This window comes from Triplophysa dalaica, chromosome 15, assembly GCF_015846415.1.
Source record: "Triplophysa dalaica isolate WHDGS20190420 chromosome 15, ASM1584641v1, whole genome shotgun sequence".
Taxonomy (NCBI): domain Eukaryota; kingdom Metazoa; phylum Chordata; class Actinopteri; order Cypriniformes; family Nemacheilidae; genus Triplophysa; species Triplophysa dalaica.
In genome coordinates, this window is record NC_079556.1 from 12,665,458 (window position 1) to 12,684,032 (window position 18,575).

General features: G+C 37.3%; 1 protein-coding gene across 5 annotated transcripts; it reads left to right on the forward strand.

Annotated features, from left to right (window-relative positions):
* Window positions 1–1,537: 1,537 nt before the first annotated feature.
* On the forward strand, window positions 1,538–8,597 carry LOC130437360 (uncharacterized). 5 transcript variants are annotated; one of them, XM_056768724.1, is made up of 6 exons: window positions 1,538–1,876; window positions 2,933–2,963; window positions 5,795–6,862; window positions 6,985–7,140; window positions 7,273–7,368; window positions 8,261–8,597. In XM_056768724.1, the coding sequence occupies exons 3-6, from the start codon at window positions 5,795–5,797 to the stop codon at window positions 8,576–8,578; spliced, it is 1,638 nt and encodes a 545-aa protein (XP_056624702.1). In that variant the 5' UTR covers window positions 1,538–1,876; window positions 2,933–2,963; the 3' UTR covers window positions 8,579–8,597. The 5 variants fall into 5 exon arrangements, 3 of the variants coding, with proteins under 3 accessions (XP_056624702.1, XP_056624703.1, XP_056624704.1); XR_008909173.1 differs by lacking the exons at window positions 1,538–1,876; window positions 2,933–2,963 and adding an exon at window positions 3,579–5,712 and having other exon boundaries at window positions 5,795–6,133; window positions 6,294–6,862; XM_056768725.1 differs by lacking the exon at window positions 1,538–1,876 and having other exon boundaries at window positions 1,914–2,963.
* The last annotated feature ends 9,978 nt before the right edge of the window (window positions 8,598–18,575 follow it).

The following is an 18,575-nucleotide window of genomic DNA, read 5'->3' on the forward strand; positions in this document are numbered from 1 at the left end:
AAATAAACATATGCAATTAACCTATGAATGTCCCATCATGCTTACATCAGTTAATAAATGGATAATTAATTAGTGGGTAAATAATTAGGAAAGGAATTGATATAAATAAAAAAGTAGAAAAATGTAATAAAATAAAATAAAAACAGAAACAATTTAAAAAGTAAAATAGATATAAAAATGTATTCAAAATGGTAAAAAACATTTATAGAAATAAAACAAATAAAATATAATCGAAATATACCTGAAAAAAATATATACATAAAATAAATTATAATAAATAAAAAATTGCATTACATAAAATGTGCAGTCATATGGGCTAAATATAACTGAGAAAAGAAAATCAGATTAATTTCATTTCTTGAAACAAGTCACCACAAATTCAAATTTAATTGAGTTAAAATTGAATTCAAAATTTAGAAAAAAACATTTTCTAAGAACCACTAATACAATGTTTTCATATTTAGGGTCAATAAACAGTTGTAAAATGACACCTAATTACTACAGACATCCTCATTTATATCTATAAAACCTGAATCTGCTTGTCTGACTGAGTAATGAGTTCTGATCGGCTGAACCTCAGCTTTAGGTTTTTGAAAAAACAGAATAGAAGATCACTCTCTGCTTTCACTCTCATGTTTGAACGAGGCTCTTGATGCGGCCAGAACCACAAACACTCAACATACATGAAGCAAACCCACAGATGTGGTAAAACTTCAAAACAAGACACATCTGTGGTTTCGGACTGCCTCTAAGTAAAGCTTATTGTCATTAAAGATAATAGGACATTCCTGTCATAGGAAAATTTGATTTTAATGTCTATAGGCAGTGTAGACTTGAACATTACATTGAAACAAAATGTGAAATGTGTAGTAGTTATTGTGAAACTATCAAAGCTGTCTTAAATAAAGCATTGTGTACTGAGCCATACAGTATGTATTATCAAAGGATACTCATTCATAAAAAGAAAAGCATTCACTATTTTTCAGTGGTCTTGTGAACACACATGATTGAAGCAGTAGCCTCTCTGATGTTGTCATTAGCTTAATCGATGCATTTGTTTATGAGATATATCCATATTGGAAACGCTATTAACGTTGATGTCTAGCTTCCGACATCTCTCGAATGCATGTGAATCAGAAGCTTGTTTTTCCGGCAGATGATGCAGGCATGTCGTAAGTTCCAGTGACGAACGTGGCATTTTTCGTTTAGTTCCAATAGGATAGCGTCTACTCTGGCGGGAGCTTTCGTCACCGTCATTTGCCAGAAAAACAAACCTCTGGTTCACGAGTATTTGAGAGATGACGGAGCTAGACATCAACGTTAATACCGCTGCCAATATGGATATTTATCTTAGAAAAACCCATCAATTCGCTTAAGAAGACCTTTGTTAAGACCACAGAGACGTGTCGAGCAGATCGGTGGATGGACTTTTAGAGCTTCAAAAAGTCAACTCCCATTCTAACGCTTGGGGGTAAAATGATACATGGTATAATTACTCTGACATATTCAGTACACTGTAAAAAGTGATTTTTTGATCTTGTAAATAATGGAAACATTATTCAAGTATGTTTTACACACGAATACTATTTTGTCTTTTTACTTGAAAATGGCATGTTTAATTCAGAACATTACTTGCAGTTTCTTTGTCATTTATTGTTCCAAAATACATATGTAAATTTAAATTAAATCTCCTAAGTAATATTTACTTAGTGTTCGCCATCTAATCAAATCACACCAAAAAATTAACAACTCAAGTAAAATTTACTCAATACAGTAATATAATTGATGCGCATGAGTCTTTGCCTCAGAGTCAGAACTGGCGCGCACAGAGGAAAGGAATCGAGACTTCACGACGGATAAAGTGAATTTTACCACGGTAAGTTATTAATATGGTCATTAAATAATTGAGCTATGTTTGCAGAAAAGTGTAGAGTTATTAAGCTATCTGCAGTCCCAGTCGTTTGTGCCTAAGTTACCTTTTCTTTTTTATCGAGTTACGGATGCTAGCAATGTTCATGCTAACAATGTTAACAGATTTTTGGATAACGTTAAAACATAATCTTAGTTTTGTTTTGTTAAACACATGAATAACAGAGTTAAATCATTAATAAATGAAGCCATTAATTTAGTTGACAGACTTGCACCACCATCCGTTATTCGCAAATGGCATCTCTGTGGAAAACAATTGTCTTAACTTTTCAATAACGTTAATCTTGTCAGACGATTATTGTAAAAATGAGTTTTAACATCCGTGCAAACTTTGCTCGAGGCTTTGCCGTTGTGTTCGAGCATTCTGTCCCAGAAAAGTTCGAGCTGCCGAAATGTAATAATCACCCTGTTTTTCGCGTATTAATCACACAGGATTAATGTTAGTTTTTAAAATGCACGTGTAGGCCTACAAGGCAAATAGTACCTTGAACGTTAATTTTATTTATGTTGTTTACCTATACTATCGATTATGATAGCTATACATAGAAATCGATAAGGTACTGCACTTTTGCAATTACACAAGTCTAAATGCTTAGACTTGTGTAATTGCAAAAGTAAATCTTAATTTCTTAACAATCAACCTTATTTAAGTTAAAGCCTGTATTTTTCATGATGTCCTTTTACTGACTAACATCCACTTTACAGGTGGTTGATATCTACAAGCAGTTGGAGATTCTAATTTGTTTCCATGTTTTCCATGTTACTCTTGAGTAAAAAAAGTTAGTGTAGTTTAAAAAATTATGATAAATGATTCAAAATACATGCCATGAATGAGACCGGCAAATTATTATTTTTTATTTACATGACTGCATAACCACAGTCAATGAATTATAAAGGTAAATTGTAAGTTGTAAGCGTACTTCATATCAGTAAGATCAGTACATTTATTTAAAATTGTTAAAAAATGTATTCTGACATGAACATTTCTTACATTCTTTTACAGATATTCCATTCCTTATTCAAGCTAATGCAAGGTAAGTTGGCAATACTTTATAACAGCACACTTCACAGATAGATAGCAATAAGTATGCATTCACATGTACATCATTTGTTTACTGTAGGTGCCAGACCATGAGGTGGTTATGTAAAAAATGCAGCTTTCAGTCAAACCGAAGACTACAGCTATTAAAACACTTAAGGCTCAAACATGGAAATGCAGGCCGTCAATCATCAATACCATGTCTTTATGCTGATTGTCCTTGTTCATTTAAAACATTTAATGCCCTTCAGATACACTTATCCCGAAACCACACAGAATCAGACAAACCAAGTGAGGTGCTGTCATTTAGTTGTCTAATATGCAGTTCAATTCCATTCTCTTCGGAGAAGCAATATTTTGAGCACCTTAGAAGCCATATGAGGAGGTACGAGGTAGTGACATGTGTGTTCAAAAACTGCAGCTTCAGTACAAACATTTATTCAACCTTTGCGACTCATAAACACAGGAAACACAATACATCCTCCATTGAAGATTTTAAAACTGAAGTCTTGAAAAAATACCCAAACACTGCTGCTTTTCAAAATGATCTAGAGGTGTGTGATGATGACACAGAACTTGATGAAACTTTGGTTGATGCAGAAGAGAACTTGCCCGAAGTTGTAAAAACGAAGTTTGGACAACTTCTTCTAAAGTTGCAAAGTAATTTCAATGTGTCAGGCAAGTGTATTGATCATATTGTAGATGACCTTCAGTTCCTCTCTTCCTCTGCATCTGCTCCAGTTTTGAAAGATGTTGTTGAGTCCACTTTGAAGAAACATAACTGTGAAGTACATTCAGCGGTTATCTCAGATTTGGTGAAAAATCTTTGTGAATCACACCCTTTAAGTTCAGCTTTAGGGAAAGATGGGCCTTTTTCAACATCATTTAAGAGGTCACAATTCATGAAAGCACATTTTTCAGTCATTGAACCAGTAGAATACATACTACACAATAAAGACAACAGAACATTTCAGTATGTTCCAATACTGCAGTCGTTATTGCAAATCTTGAAGAATGTAGAGGAAAAAGACTTTTTCACTCAAAGAAAATCTGGATGTGCATCACAATACCAGTCCTTCCAAGATGGATCTCACTTCTGTAAAAACGATTTTTTTGCTGGAGATGAGAACAGATTAAGTCTTATTCTGTATATCGATGACTTTGAAGTGTGCAACCCTTTGGGAACTTCCCGCAAGATCCACAAAGTCACGGCCGTCTATTGGGTGTTAGGAAACTTTCCAGCATATGCACGATCAACATTAGCTTCTATTTATTTAGCTATTCTGTGCAAAGCAGATGACACAAAGCGATTTGGATTTCAGAAAGTTTTAGAGCCACTCCTGACAGATCTTCAAAGCTTGGAAAAAGATGGTGTTTTTATTCCAAGTTTAGGAAAAATCATGAAAGGCACTGTGGTGAGCGTGGTGGCTGATAATTTGGGGGCCCATTCTTTGGGAGGATTCGTTGAAAACTTCACAGGATCTAATGTCTGCAGATTTTGTCTCGGAGAAAGGTCCCAGTTTCAGACCACAGAAGTAAGATCTGGACTTTTTCAGAGGAGAGATAAAGAGCAGCACAGTCTGCATGTTGAGACGATTTTGTCAAGTCCTATTTCCACTCCTTGCTATGGTGTGAAAAAACAGTGTGCACTGTCTGAAAAACTTCGACATTTTCATGTAACATCTGGTTACCCACCAGATGTGTTACATGACCTTCTTGAAGGTGTCGTTCCATTGGAACTGGCGTTGTCATTTCAAGCCTTCATCAAGAAGAAATATTTTTCTCTTGTGGAGCTCAATACTTGCATTCAACAGTTCCCTTATAAGTGGAGTGACCAAACAAATCGTCCACATTTGATTCCTGCTCATTTTGCTACCAAAAGATCTGTAGGAGGCAATGCACATGAAAACTGGTGTCTGTTGCGTCTGTTGCCTCTCATAATAGGTTTGAAAGTACCTGAGGATGATGAAATATGGCAGATGTTAATGACCTTAAAAGACATCGTGGAACTTGCAGTGGCCCCAGTTCATACTGAGCAGAGCATCTGCTACCTTGGCACTTTAATATCTGAGCACCGAAACAGATTTCTGCAAGTTTTTCCTCAAGAAAGGCTCCTCCCCAAACACCACTTTCTCGAGCACTACCCTGAGCTTATTCAGGAATTTGGTCCTTTGGTAGCCCTTTGGACCATGCGATTTGAAGCTAAACATGGCTTTTTCAAAAAAATTGTCAGACAAACAGGCTGTTTCAGGAACATACTGCTGTCCCTTGCGAAAAAACACCAGCTCATGATTGCATTGCATCTCCATGATTCAAATGTGACAAAGTCATCACTTTCAGTCACAACAACTTCACAAGTCTCTGTGGATGTGCTAAAGGATGGCATAAAAGATTTGGTGCAACACAGGTATCCACATGTCACAGTGGTGCATGTTGCAAATAATGTGCACTTCTCAGGCACCAACTACAAACCGGGGATGTTGCTATGTTATGGTTTCACTGCAGACTTGCCAGACTTTTCTGAGGTGCTACAGATTATCTTGGTTTGTAACAAACTGGCCTTTGTTGTCAGACTACTAAGCACATGGTATAATGAGCACTTTAGGAGCTATGAGTTGGAACACACAATCAACATTCAGATACTGGAGCAAAACGAAATGGTTGACTACTATCCTCTGGCTGCATACACTGTTGCAGGAAGACGACTGACTACCTTAAAGCACTACATTTCCCCTTCTGTTTAGGTGCATGTTTATCAAAGTTAATATTGTAGTGAATTCATATTGTAATGAATTGTGTTAATTAATTTTTTTGTATCTGTTGCAGATGTGCACCCCAGCAAAGCTGCGATTAGTTTTTGGAGAGAATGATGTTCGCAAATTGGTTCTGCCCTCAGGCATCCCCAGCACTCTCCAGGACCTTAAAAGGATAATACAAGAAACATTCAATATTCCAGAATGCTATAGTTTGATGTACGAAGACATGGAATTTGGGGGCCAGTTTTTCAATTTGGACTCAGTAGATGATGTGCAGGATAAATGTACTCTGAAAGTAGTACAAACTGAACCCGTCACCCTAAATCTAGTTGTTATGAATAGATCAACTCTACCAACAGAGTCCGATGCCAGATCCTGCAGTTCTCAGGACACTGTTGTGCTGACTCCTGTAAGTGACACTTACCTTTCTTCTGACTCCAAATCCACCGGCTCTCAGGACACTGTTCTTCTATTGTCCACTGAGACTCACGCATCATGCCGTTCTCAAGGATGGCCAACAAAGTTTATAGTACCTACTTTCTCCTTTGATACTGAGCTCTTGCTTTCAGATGGAAACAAAGCCTACCAAAAGGACGGCACTCTCTTGAACAATCATAGAGTGACAAGTAGTGTCCTTGAGACACTAGCAGAGACAATATTTCAATACACTGCATATCCGACGGGTGTCCAAATTATGAATGTAGTGGAGATGTTGATTGAGAAGTATCCATGCCTCAAAGAGCCAGGGTCCTATAATGCACAATATGGATGGCAACAAAGGATAAAATATAAAATGGGAAATTATCGAGCCAAATTAAGAGGTAGCCAGCTTTCCTGCCCAGAGCTTGAGGTGAACCAAAAAAGGAAGACAATTGAAAACCCCACTCCAAAAGGCCTCAAAAGACCTAGGAAGGCTGAAGTAAATTACTTGCCACCATTTCCATTTGGGGAAACAGGAGAAAGTTTAGAGAAGGAGAGACTAGATCTCCTTAATGAAATTAGGAAAAAAAACAACAAAAACATAATTGGTGAGAAAATGGAGAAGACTTTCTCCTATCGAAGAACAGAAGTAGTTAAGAACTGCCCTGCTGTTAAAGATTTCATGGAGAGATGGCCAGCCCTTTTCTGTGAATCTGAGGTAAACTTTAGTTATGTTCTTTGTTGGCCTAATATGCAGTGATTTCAAATGCAATAAAAAATTGTTACCAGTGCACTCAACTCATCACTTGATTGTGTTACATTTTATTTTCTTTGTCTTAGATCAAAAATGAATTCAGAAGAATCACCACAATTTCCTTGGAGCGTACATTCTTGGAAAAGCTGGACTTCTATACTCCAAAACTCCTGGCTTTGTTTGAGATGAAGGGTGGGGTTGCTGGCATAAGAATTAGACATTTGCTGGATTCACTCAGCCAGGTAAAATGTAAAAAAAATACAATTGTGAATTACTCATGTGATGATATGCTGCTTCCTGACTCTGTAAATTTGTTGTTATATGTCGATGTATACACATTTAATGTTCACTGCATTTACTTCTGTTTTTAACAGGAAGAAGATAGGCTTGAAGATAGGCGAGACGTTGTGATTCGCTGCCTCCTGTCTTTCCTGGGAGAATCAGCTGAGGAGCTCATTGAAGACCACCAGGTAGTACAGTTCAATTCAATTAAAATTTATTTGTATAGTGCTTTTTACAGTGTACAATGTTTCAAGGCAGCTTTACAAAAAAAAACAATGGTGAATGATCAATAAATTGAAACAAATCAAAGAAAATGCAATAATCAATTAATAGTCTAGTGCTGCCTGGCGTCATCATTGCACAAGTCTTGGGTCATCTAACGTCTTACTGGGAGGCAGGGTCCCGACATGGATATACAATAATTAGTTACATCGAGCCACAAACTTGAACACAGTGATATGAACTGTGACTTGTTCAGTTTAAAAATATATATTTTTATTTATTTATTTTCTCTGTTGCATTCAGTGCTTTCTTCCAAAAATAACGGACCATATGAGATTCCAAGTCACAGTTCACTTAGTTCATATCACTGTGTTCAAGTTCGTGGCTCGACTTGTCGAGACTGTTTTTCAATATAGTTGCTGTCTGTATACGCGTAATGTACTGTCTTTATAAAGTATCTTCTTATTAAACTGTTTGTACACTTGAAAAGTTCTCAATGCTTTGGTTTGCATGTAAGGACCCTCATTATGCTACCGTGGTAGTGTGAGGCTATTTTGAGCCTTGTTAGTGGTATTACACTAGCGATTTACTTTATCTTACTCTCTGCCCCATATTCTAGCGTTATAAGCTAATCTGTTTTTAGAGATATAACTCTTTACATTCGACTATCATGAAAACGCATCCCAGAGAACGATCTACTAGGTAAGCATGTGTTAATTACCCCTAGGTTCATTTTTCACCGGAGTTGTCCTTTAAGAGTGGACAGTTTGTCTCAGAACAGGAACCCATTGAGGAAAATTGAAAAATTGATAATGTACAGTATTTTAACCACTTTGCACTGATTTGTGTATTTCACAGGATATCAGCAGGGAGATGATTAAGGATACCTTCTCCAGTCATGTCATGAAAATCATCGTACTAAGCAGATCTGTAGAAGAGGAAGATGCCAGTATGTCTGATGTCATCATTGTCATCGAGGGGACTGAGGTGCTGCTGGGATGTAAAAATCTCGCAAATGCATGTCTTTCACTCATGGGCTGCATTTACTCCCTAAACTTAAGCTATCCCCCAAAGCTGAGAAACACCTTCGAAGTGTTTCAGAAAATCTTTCTGGGACTAGATGCGTTAAAATTTTCGCCAAAGGTTAACTCTTTGCACAGAAAGATTCTAATGTAATCTGCTAGTTGGGCACTACTTGCACTTATTGTACTGTTTTATTAGGGTTCGAGCCCGAAGGGCTAGAAACCTATTGTATTTGTTAGTTTTATTCTTATTATTATTCTGCCCTAAAACTGATGCTGCAGCCCAAACCGTAAGACCGACAGAGCTGAGACTTGGTCAGATGGTAGTAGTCCTTGTCGCTACTCAGATACACGGAGCCAGCCAAATCGGCCCATAGGTGGCGCTACAACGATGAAAAGCGCGTTTGCGCCTTATACTCCTAAACCATTGGTCGCACACCCAAGTGTCTTATATCAGTGTAATCACTGGCTCAAAACTTAAAAAACGTATATCTCCGATTTCATTTCCGGTATGCAAATTTTTTCGCTAATTTGCATTTTATGAAAAAAAAAAAAAATGAACTAGTCCCTGGATTTTTGCCCTATCGAAACCAAACCAACGTTGATGAATTCTGTGGACTGTGAATGTAAATAGTTATCGAAAAAAAGTTGAATTTTCCATTCACGGCCGCTAGGTGGCGCTAAAACGTCCAAACCGGAAGTGGCATATTTAGCTAAAATGGCCATAACTCGTGAACTGTTTGAGATATCTTCATGGGGCTTGGAACATATGTGTAGACCCTCAGTCCGGAGTCACAATAAAAAAAATGTGGCATTTTGGCCACTAGGTGGCGCTATAATTTGAATGAGCTAGAAAATGGCTATAACTACGCAACCCTTTGCCCGAATGACTTGATAATTGGTATGGTGTCTCTTTGTCTCATGCTTCATGAATATCTAAAAGGACATTGACGTATGTCAAAAAACATGGCCGCCATTGGCCAATGAATTTTGAGCGCTCATTACACCGGGTAAACGGAGGCCGATCAAAACGACACTCGCTGGGCTTATTCATCTCAAGGTCCTTAAGGTCTGTAAGAAATGTGAACTCATTTGGCCACCGGGGGGCGAAATAACGCTTTAGTAGTGCTTAAACATTTGTGTATCATGTGACACTTGACATATAACCAAACTATTTGTATTATATGATAGATCTCCTTATTCTAAACAACTTTGCCTCTAGAACAACTTCTGTCGATCAAATGGTTTGTGAGTTATCGCAGATATTGATAGAAACCTTTCTTCGCAAACTTGTCCCTGAGTTTTTGACCGATCAGACCCAAACCAATGTAGATGACTTGTGTTGAGTGTGAAGGTAAATAATTATCAAAAAAAGTTGAAATTTCCTTTCACGGTCGCTTAGGGGCCCCAAAATAAAAAAATGGGCGGAGCCTATCACATTTAAATGGCCTCAAATCAAGAACGGTTTAACATAACAGCAAGGGGCTCAGGAAATATCTGGAGACCATCACTAGGATTTCACATAAAAAAGAACGTGGCGTTTGGACACTAGGTGGCGCTATAATAATAAAAATGGCATAATGCACATGTCTTTTGGTAGCCTAGACAACTGTTCGTCACGTGACATTTGAGTAATACACAAACTATTGATATCAAACGATAGATCTCCTTATTCATAACAACTTTGCCTCTTGAACCATTGATGTCTATCAAATGGTTTGTGAGATATTGGTGATGATTTAAAAAACTACTTTTTCAAACTTGTTCAAGGACTTTCAAGCAATTTCAAAATTTCCACCTCAGTTCATTTCTTTGGACTCTCTAGGTCAATAATCATCAAAATCATGTTGAGTTTTTTTTGTTTTGTGACCATAACAGGGTCCTTTATTATATTAGCGTGAAACGAGTATGTTATATGTCGATACTCCTTAATAAATAATCCAACTTACTTGCCATTTAGTACTATTATACATATTATGACACTTAACAAGCATGCAAAATGTGATGCTCATAGGAAGAGACATTCATTTCGATGGCTTTCTTATAGAGTCACCAGATCACAATGCATGTAGCTTTGCTAAAGGAACGATAAATATGTGCAGGATAAAGGTGTGTAGTGTGCGTGTGTGTTTATGGATATCATTTCCCTCTGTATCATATGAGTTTGAATGCACTGTATAGTTCTGTATGTCTTGTGTGATCGAGAGTGTGCATGTGTGTGTAATGAAATGTGTCTCACAGGAAGACAGTGTTAGAAATATAATGTATTACACATTAAACGTTGCTCCATATTTACACATCTATAAATATAGCACATGTCTGCTTGCTTTTAAGATGAGTGTTGATATATATATATATAACAAAGCTTTATTAGATAAAACCAGTTTAATTGCATGTAAACCCAAATTGCTACTCAGCCAGTCACATGGCAGCAGCTCAATAAATTTAGGCATTTAGACATGGTAAACATGACTTCCTGAAGTTCAAAGCAAACATCAAAATGGGGTATATTGTATTATGTGAGGTGTTTGTATAAAATTAAGCATAATTTAAATGCCATGGCATTCTAGAATATTATGAATGTGAATCAATGTATCTATTTAAGATGCTCCTGGCCTAAAGCCTTAAAAAAAATGTATACACGTCTATCATAATGTATGGCAGGTGCCATGCCACATCCATAGCAACTAAACAGGTTAATTTAGCAACCATTAAGCTAGACCTATATCTCTGGAACAGAACATCGTAGAGACATGAGAATTGGTTAATTTCACTCGTCCCTTATCTGTTTAAACCTGCATATGAGTGTAAGCATGCGTGGTCTGTATTAACCGTTGCTGACCATTTCTTTCATTTTTCTGGATATCGGTAAGTGTCATCCGTTGCGGATGTGTTATGGTGCGATTCCTGACCGTAGTCTGCGAAGGCAGTTGACCTTAGTCCCCTTAGACTGCTCGAACCCGATGATTACTGCTTGCAGTTATATTTTTATTTATTTTTTTGCAAGAAAGGTTGTTCAGAAAACAACTTCAACTACAGTACTAGTTAATATAACAATTCTTATGCATTTTAAGTAATGCTATTCTGCTGAGACCATCGATGCAGAGTTTTATTATTATTTTATTTTATGTTTTTGTTCCCTTAGGTTTAATCTTAGTGAAATTAAAGTTAGCTAATGAAAGGCAGCTACTATTTGACATTATTTGCACTTTTACACTTTTGTATTTGATATCTGCAACTGAGGTTTTTGTAAAATGTTTATGTTTTATGTTTATAGAAAGGTTTTATATGTTTAAATGTTTATACATTTTAATGCACTGTGTGGTTGTTCTAACAATGTTTACTGGAGTAAAATGCACTATAGTGCACCATTTACAAGACCCATCAAACTGATGGAGTTTTACTCTTTGTTTTATTTCATATTCCCATCTGTAAGGAATATCATAGAAATAAACGTATTCAAGTAAAATGTATGTCAGTGTTATTTTATTGAACACCATTTAAATACATAAACAACATCAAGTAATTTTAAATTAATATTTAAAGTAAAGATTACTAGGATTATTGTGTAAAAAAACATTTATTAGCATTACTTGAGTAAAATATATAAACAAACAGTCTATACAATTTACTGGGAAATTCCAAGTAAAATTTTACTTGAGATTTTCTAATTAAAGCTACAGTTCCTTGTCTTTCGTTTTTACTTGGGAATTCTATTGAAATTACTCACATTTTCTAAGTGAAAAAACTTTCCTAACTTTTTTTAAGTAAATCCTACTCCAAATTTTTTTCAGTGTAGGATGCCTTGAGGGTGAGTAAAACATGGGGAAATTTTGATTTGCTAGTAAAGTATCCCTGCTAACCTGTTGTGAAATGTATAAATACAGAAGCATAAATAGAATGTGGGGTGATGGTAAATCAAAAAAAAGTGCCGTCTTTTAAAGTAACAGTTCTTAAACTTTTAAAGGAACTGTAAAAGCATTTTTTAAACACTTATTTTTTGGTTCAACAACCACTTGGAGTCTCTGGGAACTTGCATTTCTTTATTGTAAACAGTATTTACATGCATATTATACAAAAAATATTTATTACAAATGGCATCAAACATGGCATACGAATATAAAAAGAACAGACCAAAAGCTATTACTAATTGATCATCTAATTTGATCAAAATTAAACTTATTAGCCATAATAAAGCATTACAGATTTAGACATACGACAAGTATTGCACCGACGGCTCTTGAGAAATGTAAATTTTCAAGCATAATCCCCCACCTGAGACCCTGATGTCTCTCAGGTTCAGCTCAAAGCACAATATCTAGCTTTTTGGTGCCATCCTCTGGGTGAGATAAAGAGGAAGTGCAGGAAAAATTGATCCGAGAAAGAGCCTAAGGAAATAGTCTCATCGTTCTGCTTCTGCTCGTTTACTTTCACTCCTACTTAGTTTCATACTTAGTTCGTTCTGTTTTTCTCTCATTATGCAGTCTGAGCTACAGGGCTCCGTAATCCTTGAAGGTTTAGCAGAGCAGTCATGTGATTGGTTAGACATTACATCAGGATGATGTAATACTCAGAGGACTGGGTAGTGTGTCAGACAAACAGAAAGAGAGAGAACTTTGCTGAGGTGGTAGAGCAGCAGCTGGCAGCACACAAAAAGAAAGAGGGTAATCCCAAACCACACAGCAGCGCTTTAGAGAATGGAGGAGAGAACAGAACTCTTTTCCATGAGCTCTGACTGAACAGTGGAGATAAGCAGGAGCTCTCGCTACATCAGCCGGCAGCGGCCAAACACTCTCGTGCTTTGTGCCCATTTTTATTCAATCATTATATTTCAAATAGAACGTTTTTCTGGGTTTGTTGTTTGTGGGAAAGAGTAATATGACATAACGAGAAGAACAAGTGCTATTTTTATATCGTTGTGGAGTGCAAACAGCTGTTTATTGTTGTTCACAATATACCAGGATTGACAATAACCGTGATCAAGAATAAAAAACAAGATCTCATATTAATACTACTCATATGATAATATTGTAAATTATTCAGCATCTGTTTAACATTTTGCCAAGCGAGTTCACACTAAAATGAATGTCATGATTAACTCACCCTCAGATTGTTTGAAACCTGTATACATTTCTTCATTCTGCTAAACACAAAGGAAGATATTTCAAAGAATGTCGGAAACCAAACAGATCTCATCCACTATCATCCCTACCATGGCAGTAAATGGGGGATGAGATCTGTTTGGTTACTGACATTCTTCCAATTATCTTCCTTTTGTTCAGCAGAGCAAATAAATATTATCCCTTTAAGAAACACAATCTCTCCATGTCCTCCTTTACATATAAAACACTATGGATGGTTAGCTGGCAGACTAATATGCAAATTTGTCCTATGGTGTGACGGCTAAAACATAAAAAAATAACAACGAATATAAATCTCTCTTATGCTGTTGTAAATCATAAATATAAATATGAATAATATTAAACTGTAATATACAAATAATAAAATATAATATTAAGAGTTTGTTTTCCAAATTTTGCTATGTTGCACTATAGCACACATGTATGATTTATTTCGTCAACTACCTAAATATAAAAACACACCAAAAATATTCATTTGACTAATATCATTATTTACGTATTGTTTATTTTTAGTTCATGTTAACAAACCTAATTGTAGTGTTACCCAAACATTACAATGACATATAAATTTGACTTTTTGTGGAGGTTTCATTTTCCTGCCTAACACAAGAAACAATATTGTAACAGTATAAAACCAAGCATCTGGTTCAGTTGTAAACTAAATAAAAATTCCAAGAAGCGTGATTGGATGCACAACTTTAGATCTCAACAACGGAAGGGAATAATCTATCCTCCCTTTTGAAAATCGATAAGCCTCTTTATGATCCCATCCTGCATGAACAATTATATGGTTATTTGTGTTTCATTATGTGCATGTAACATTTTGCTTGCCGTCCTCGAGCAGTTGAGAAGACTTAATACGCACTGAAAAATTCATTATATGAGCCATAAAGATCTATGAAAACGACATTCAGAGCTGCACAGCATGCATAAATGCTTATAAAATTTTAAATCATCATGTGCATGTCAAAATTACTGTGGATATTACACCAAAAATACCAAAGATGCCTGTAATAATAATTTAAATTAAACAAATATCAAATATGCCATGCGTTATAAAACCGACAACCACAAAACAACTCCAAAATTGCATTGACAATTTGATGGCAATAAATTTACAAATCAATATTAACCCTTGGGGCTTAACAGGATCACTTACAATATCAGATCTGTTCTATCTTCAAATATTTACATTTATTACTTATGAAAGATTCCAAGACGAGACATAGCCACAGGTTCTCTGGTTTTGGCACGCAAAAACAGGAGCCCCAAGAGCAATTACTGTTGATGTTGATGGCAGGACATGTGCATAAATTGAGATTATGTGGAGAAAATACCTTAAAGCTGAATTACAGAAAACTCAATGTGACATTATTCCCGAAACGCATTCAACAAGAAATGTGTGTGACCACAAAATCCCTCACAGAGTAAAATTAGGATCAATTGCAGAAGGAATTTTAGTTTTGGGGAATTGCAGAGTTTATATGAAATAAGCTTCATTTTTAAACATTATTAATTGAGAAAGCTCCAATGTACAGAGGCTGTAAAATGAGCACACACGCACCCAACAGAATGTTCATCTTAATACAACATTGTGTATGGTCGTTTTTCACTATTCACTTATTTGAATAATATAGCGCGATTTGATAGCCATTCATTTTTTACCCCAAAACTCATTTGCTATGTGCTTCCTTTGTGGCCAATCACTGATGGATATCAAGCAGCAAATGTTCATATGATGTTCATTTATCAGGGGCAGCTTGCTGAAGTGTAAAAGCTATTTGCAGTCTTGTGCGCTGTGCAGCCGGCTCCCTCCGCAGGCTGTTATACGATGGAGTTCTCTTGTGGCCCGGGCCGACAGTGACAGCCCAAGTCCGACGGAACAAAAAAGTACCAAAATGACAACTTGATAAAAGCGAAATGACTTTCCGTCTGTGTTTTGCCGAGAGCAAGGTAAAAGGCGCGGGGTGGCCGGGTGCAGAAGGCATGAATAAAAGAGTGATGGGCGGTGCGGAGATCTGTCAGCCGAAGAGTGTGATGTCTGTACGCTGATGCCTGTGTTTGTCTGGGTCAGGGTTAGATAGATGCTGCGTGTGTAGAAGAGACACGGAGGTCAGCGAGTTCGTAAAGCCTGAGTGGTTTGGTTGCACATCCCTTAAATGCAGCTGTTTCACCTCATCAAGAATAAAGGGCTGAAATAAATTGCTCACTTTTAAAATATTACAGTTTTTACTTTACAAGGAAGTCTTTTACACTACAAAAGATATTAAATAGTAATCAATCAATCAATCACTGTAACAGGACTGTTTATATAATGACAATGTAATCTGTTGTATGCATTCAAATTGCATTCAATACATTATGTTTATGTTATGTAAATATTAGTAAAACGTATAAATACAATGCGTTATATAATTATATATGATTTAGTTAAACAGAATGAGTGAGTGTGTGTGCCCTGCGATGGGTTGGCACTCCATCCAGGGTGTATCCTGCCTTGATGCCCGATGACTCCTGAGATAGGCGCAGGCTCCCCGTGACCCGAGGTAGTTCGGATAAGCGGTAGAAAATGGATGGATGGATGGATAGTTAAACAGCAAACAAAGATGCACATGATGTAGGACATTTTTGTGGATACCTCTATGACAACAGTACCCTTCACGTTCACACCGTACAGGTATAATTCATCACTTTACTTAAGGACACAGACACATTGCACATAAACATGCTATATTAAGTAATAAAACACCAACTGAATGAAGGGTAGATGTGCGAGCAGCTGCAGTTTGCTTTCATCTTTACTTATAAACTGTCGGAAGCAGCAGCTCTTAGCCCGTCTCCATCTGAGTGGCGGAAGAGCTAATTTGGCATATACGCATATGCAAATATGAACAGTACTGTCATGGTACTGCTTAATTCCCCATTATTTTTCAAATAGAAGTCCAATCAAGTTCACTTTGAAATGGATTGGGGGTGATTAAGCAGGATTGTTTGGTGCATGAACAGAAAGGCTCTCTTTTTCTTTGCGTCTCTCTCCCTCTTTCTTGGTTGCCAGACATGTCACCCAGCACCGATCCAGGTAATTAATTCTTTGACAAGCATCACTGATTTGCTAAATCAGTGAGAGTGGCACACGCTGATCAAAAGAGAAACAAGAGGAGAGATGTTTGAACACACGGACTCAGAAATGTCACTCACTGGACCCTCACTACCGGCCCTGAGTTCCAGCGGCAGATTTACGGACGTGAGCAGAATAAACATTTAAATCAAACATGTACGCCGTACCCTGACTGATACAGATGCCTAATGCATGGCCGCACACACCGTCTGCCTCAAAACACGCTCAAAGATACATTCACACCTACACATTGAGCAGACTGATATCCAGACATGTGAAATGCAAATACAGACGGGCATTATTTGAAGATTGGCAACTGAACTCTGTATAACTTTATATACAAACATGCTTTCTCTGTAGAATTTCATACAATAGCTTCATAATCACATTGCCTAATGTGGAATTAACTATGAAATGAATCAACAGTATTCGAGATGAAGCTGAGGACCTTAAACTCTTGAACCAGAGGTCTGCATCTTGTCAGATCCAAAGCAGAAAGGCTAATTCATGTTGGTTATGGGGTCTGGCTTGATCATTATTAATATTATTTTTCTATTTTGTTATGCTACACATTGCAAATACCGAGAACATGTCTTTATTATGTTGTCGTGTGAACGAAAATGTTATCTATCAACAAATTATAATTAATTTCTGTCAAAAGTATTTGTGGGTGAGGGTCATGAACGTTCAGTGCTTATATTACAAATATTTTGAAGAGTTACCTAACACGCCTCTTTCAAAAGTTTGGGGTGCTAATATAAATAGGAGTTGCACAACGTCAAATAATAGAAGCTGTTTGATGGTGTGACACATCTCGATTTCATCTATTCTGTATAATTCTGTTCATTTTCACAGAGCATATGTAACTTCCACTCATTTCCAACTGAGCACGCCAATCATTTGATGCAGTGCATGCTTGACTGAACAGCATTGATCTTTAAATAAATAGATTGGATTGCATCGTAAGAACCCCGCCTCGATGGCCTGGCCGTCTGGCGCTACAATGCCCCGAATTCGGGAGCTGCTGAAAGTATCTGGCACATCTCTTGATTAACTGGCTCGTGAGTTTCAGCTCTTTTCCTTGGCCATTATCTGCTCTTTGCTATTGCCAGCATGGCTCAGGGCATCCGCTTTTCTTGCCAGATCAAATTGGCATGTCATAGAACATTAGACCAGACATTATTTCAGCTCACTGACTTGCGGTCTCTTAGGTCAACTTAGCGGTCTTTACTGGCTTGGATGTTCAGTGGTTGCCACGGCTGGAAAATCTCACTGTGAGGCACAGGGAATCGAAGAATGAACGAAAGTGGATGAGAGTAAAAATCTGGTGTCCTTACATTGCATGACTGTAACAGGAAAACGTCTTGGTTACGTATGTAACCTCAGTTCCCTGATGGAGGGAACGAGACGTTGTGTCGAGAACGACAGATGGGGTTCGCCCTTGAGAACCAATCAACTCTGACTACTATAGAAAAGGCAAATGAAATTTGGCGAATGCAATTTGCATGCCGGGCTCCGCCCCCGGAAATCCGGTATAAAAGGAGGCCGGCGTGCAGCATTCACTTACCTTTGTTCTGAAGAGCCTGAGACCTCTCAAACTGCAGCAGAATACGATACGTGTTCGTGGCATAAGGGACACAACGTCTCGTTCCCTCCATCAGGGAACTGAGGTTACATACGTAACCAAGACGTTCCCTTTCTGTCGGTCTCTCGACGTTGTGTCGAGAACGACAGATGGGGTTGCCTATGGAAAACGCCACAACGCTGTATCGCGTCACAATCTCTAGCGAAGCGACGGTAACAAGCCTGGGCGTGTCATCTCGAAGCTTTCGTGAGACTGTAACCTTCCAGTGTGGTGGTCGGGGGGTTCCAGAGCTTTCTTGGAGAAAGAT

Bases quoted from the DNA above. Each gene is read 5' to 3' on its own strand.
- LOC130437360 (XM_056768724.1), top strand. From the start codon at position 5,795: ATGTGCACCCCAGCAAAGCTGCGATTAGTTTTTGGAGAGAATGATGTT. The intron at 6,863-6,984 runs GTAAACTTTAGT...TCTTTGTCTTAG, and splicing joins CCCTTTTCTGTGAATCTGAG to ATCAAAAATGAATTCAGAAG. The intron at 7,369-8,260 runs GTAGTACAGTTC...TGTATTTCACAG, and splicing joins AGCTCATTGAAGACCACCAG to GATATCAGCAGGGAGATGAT.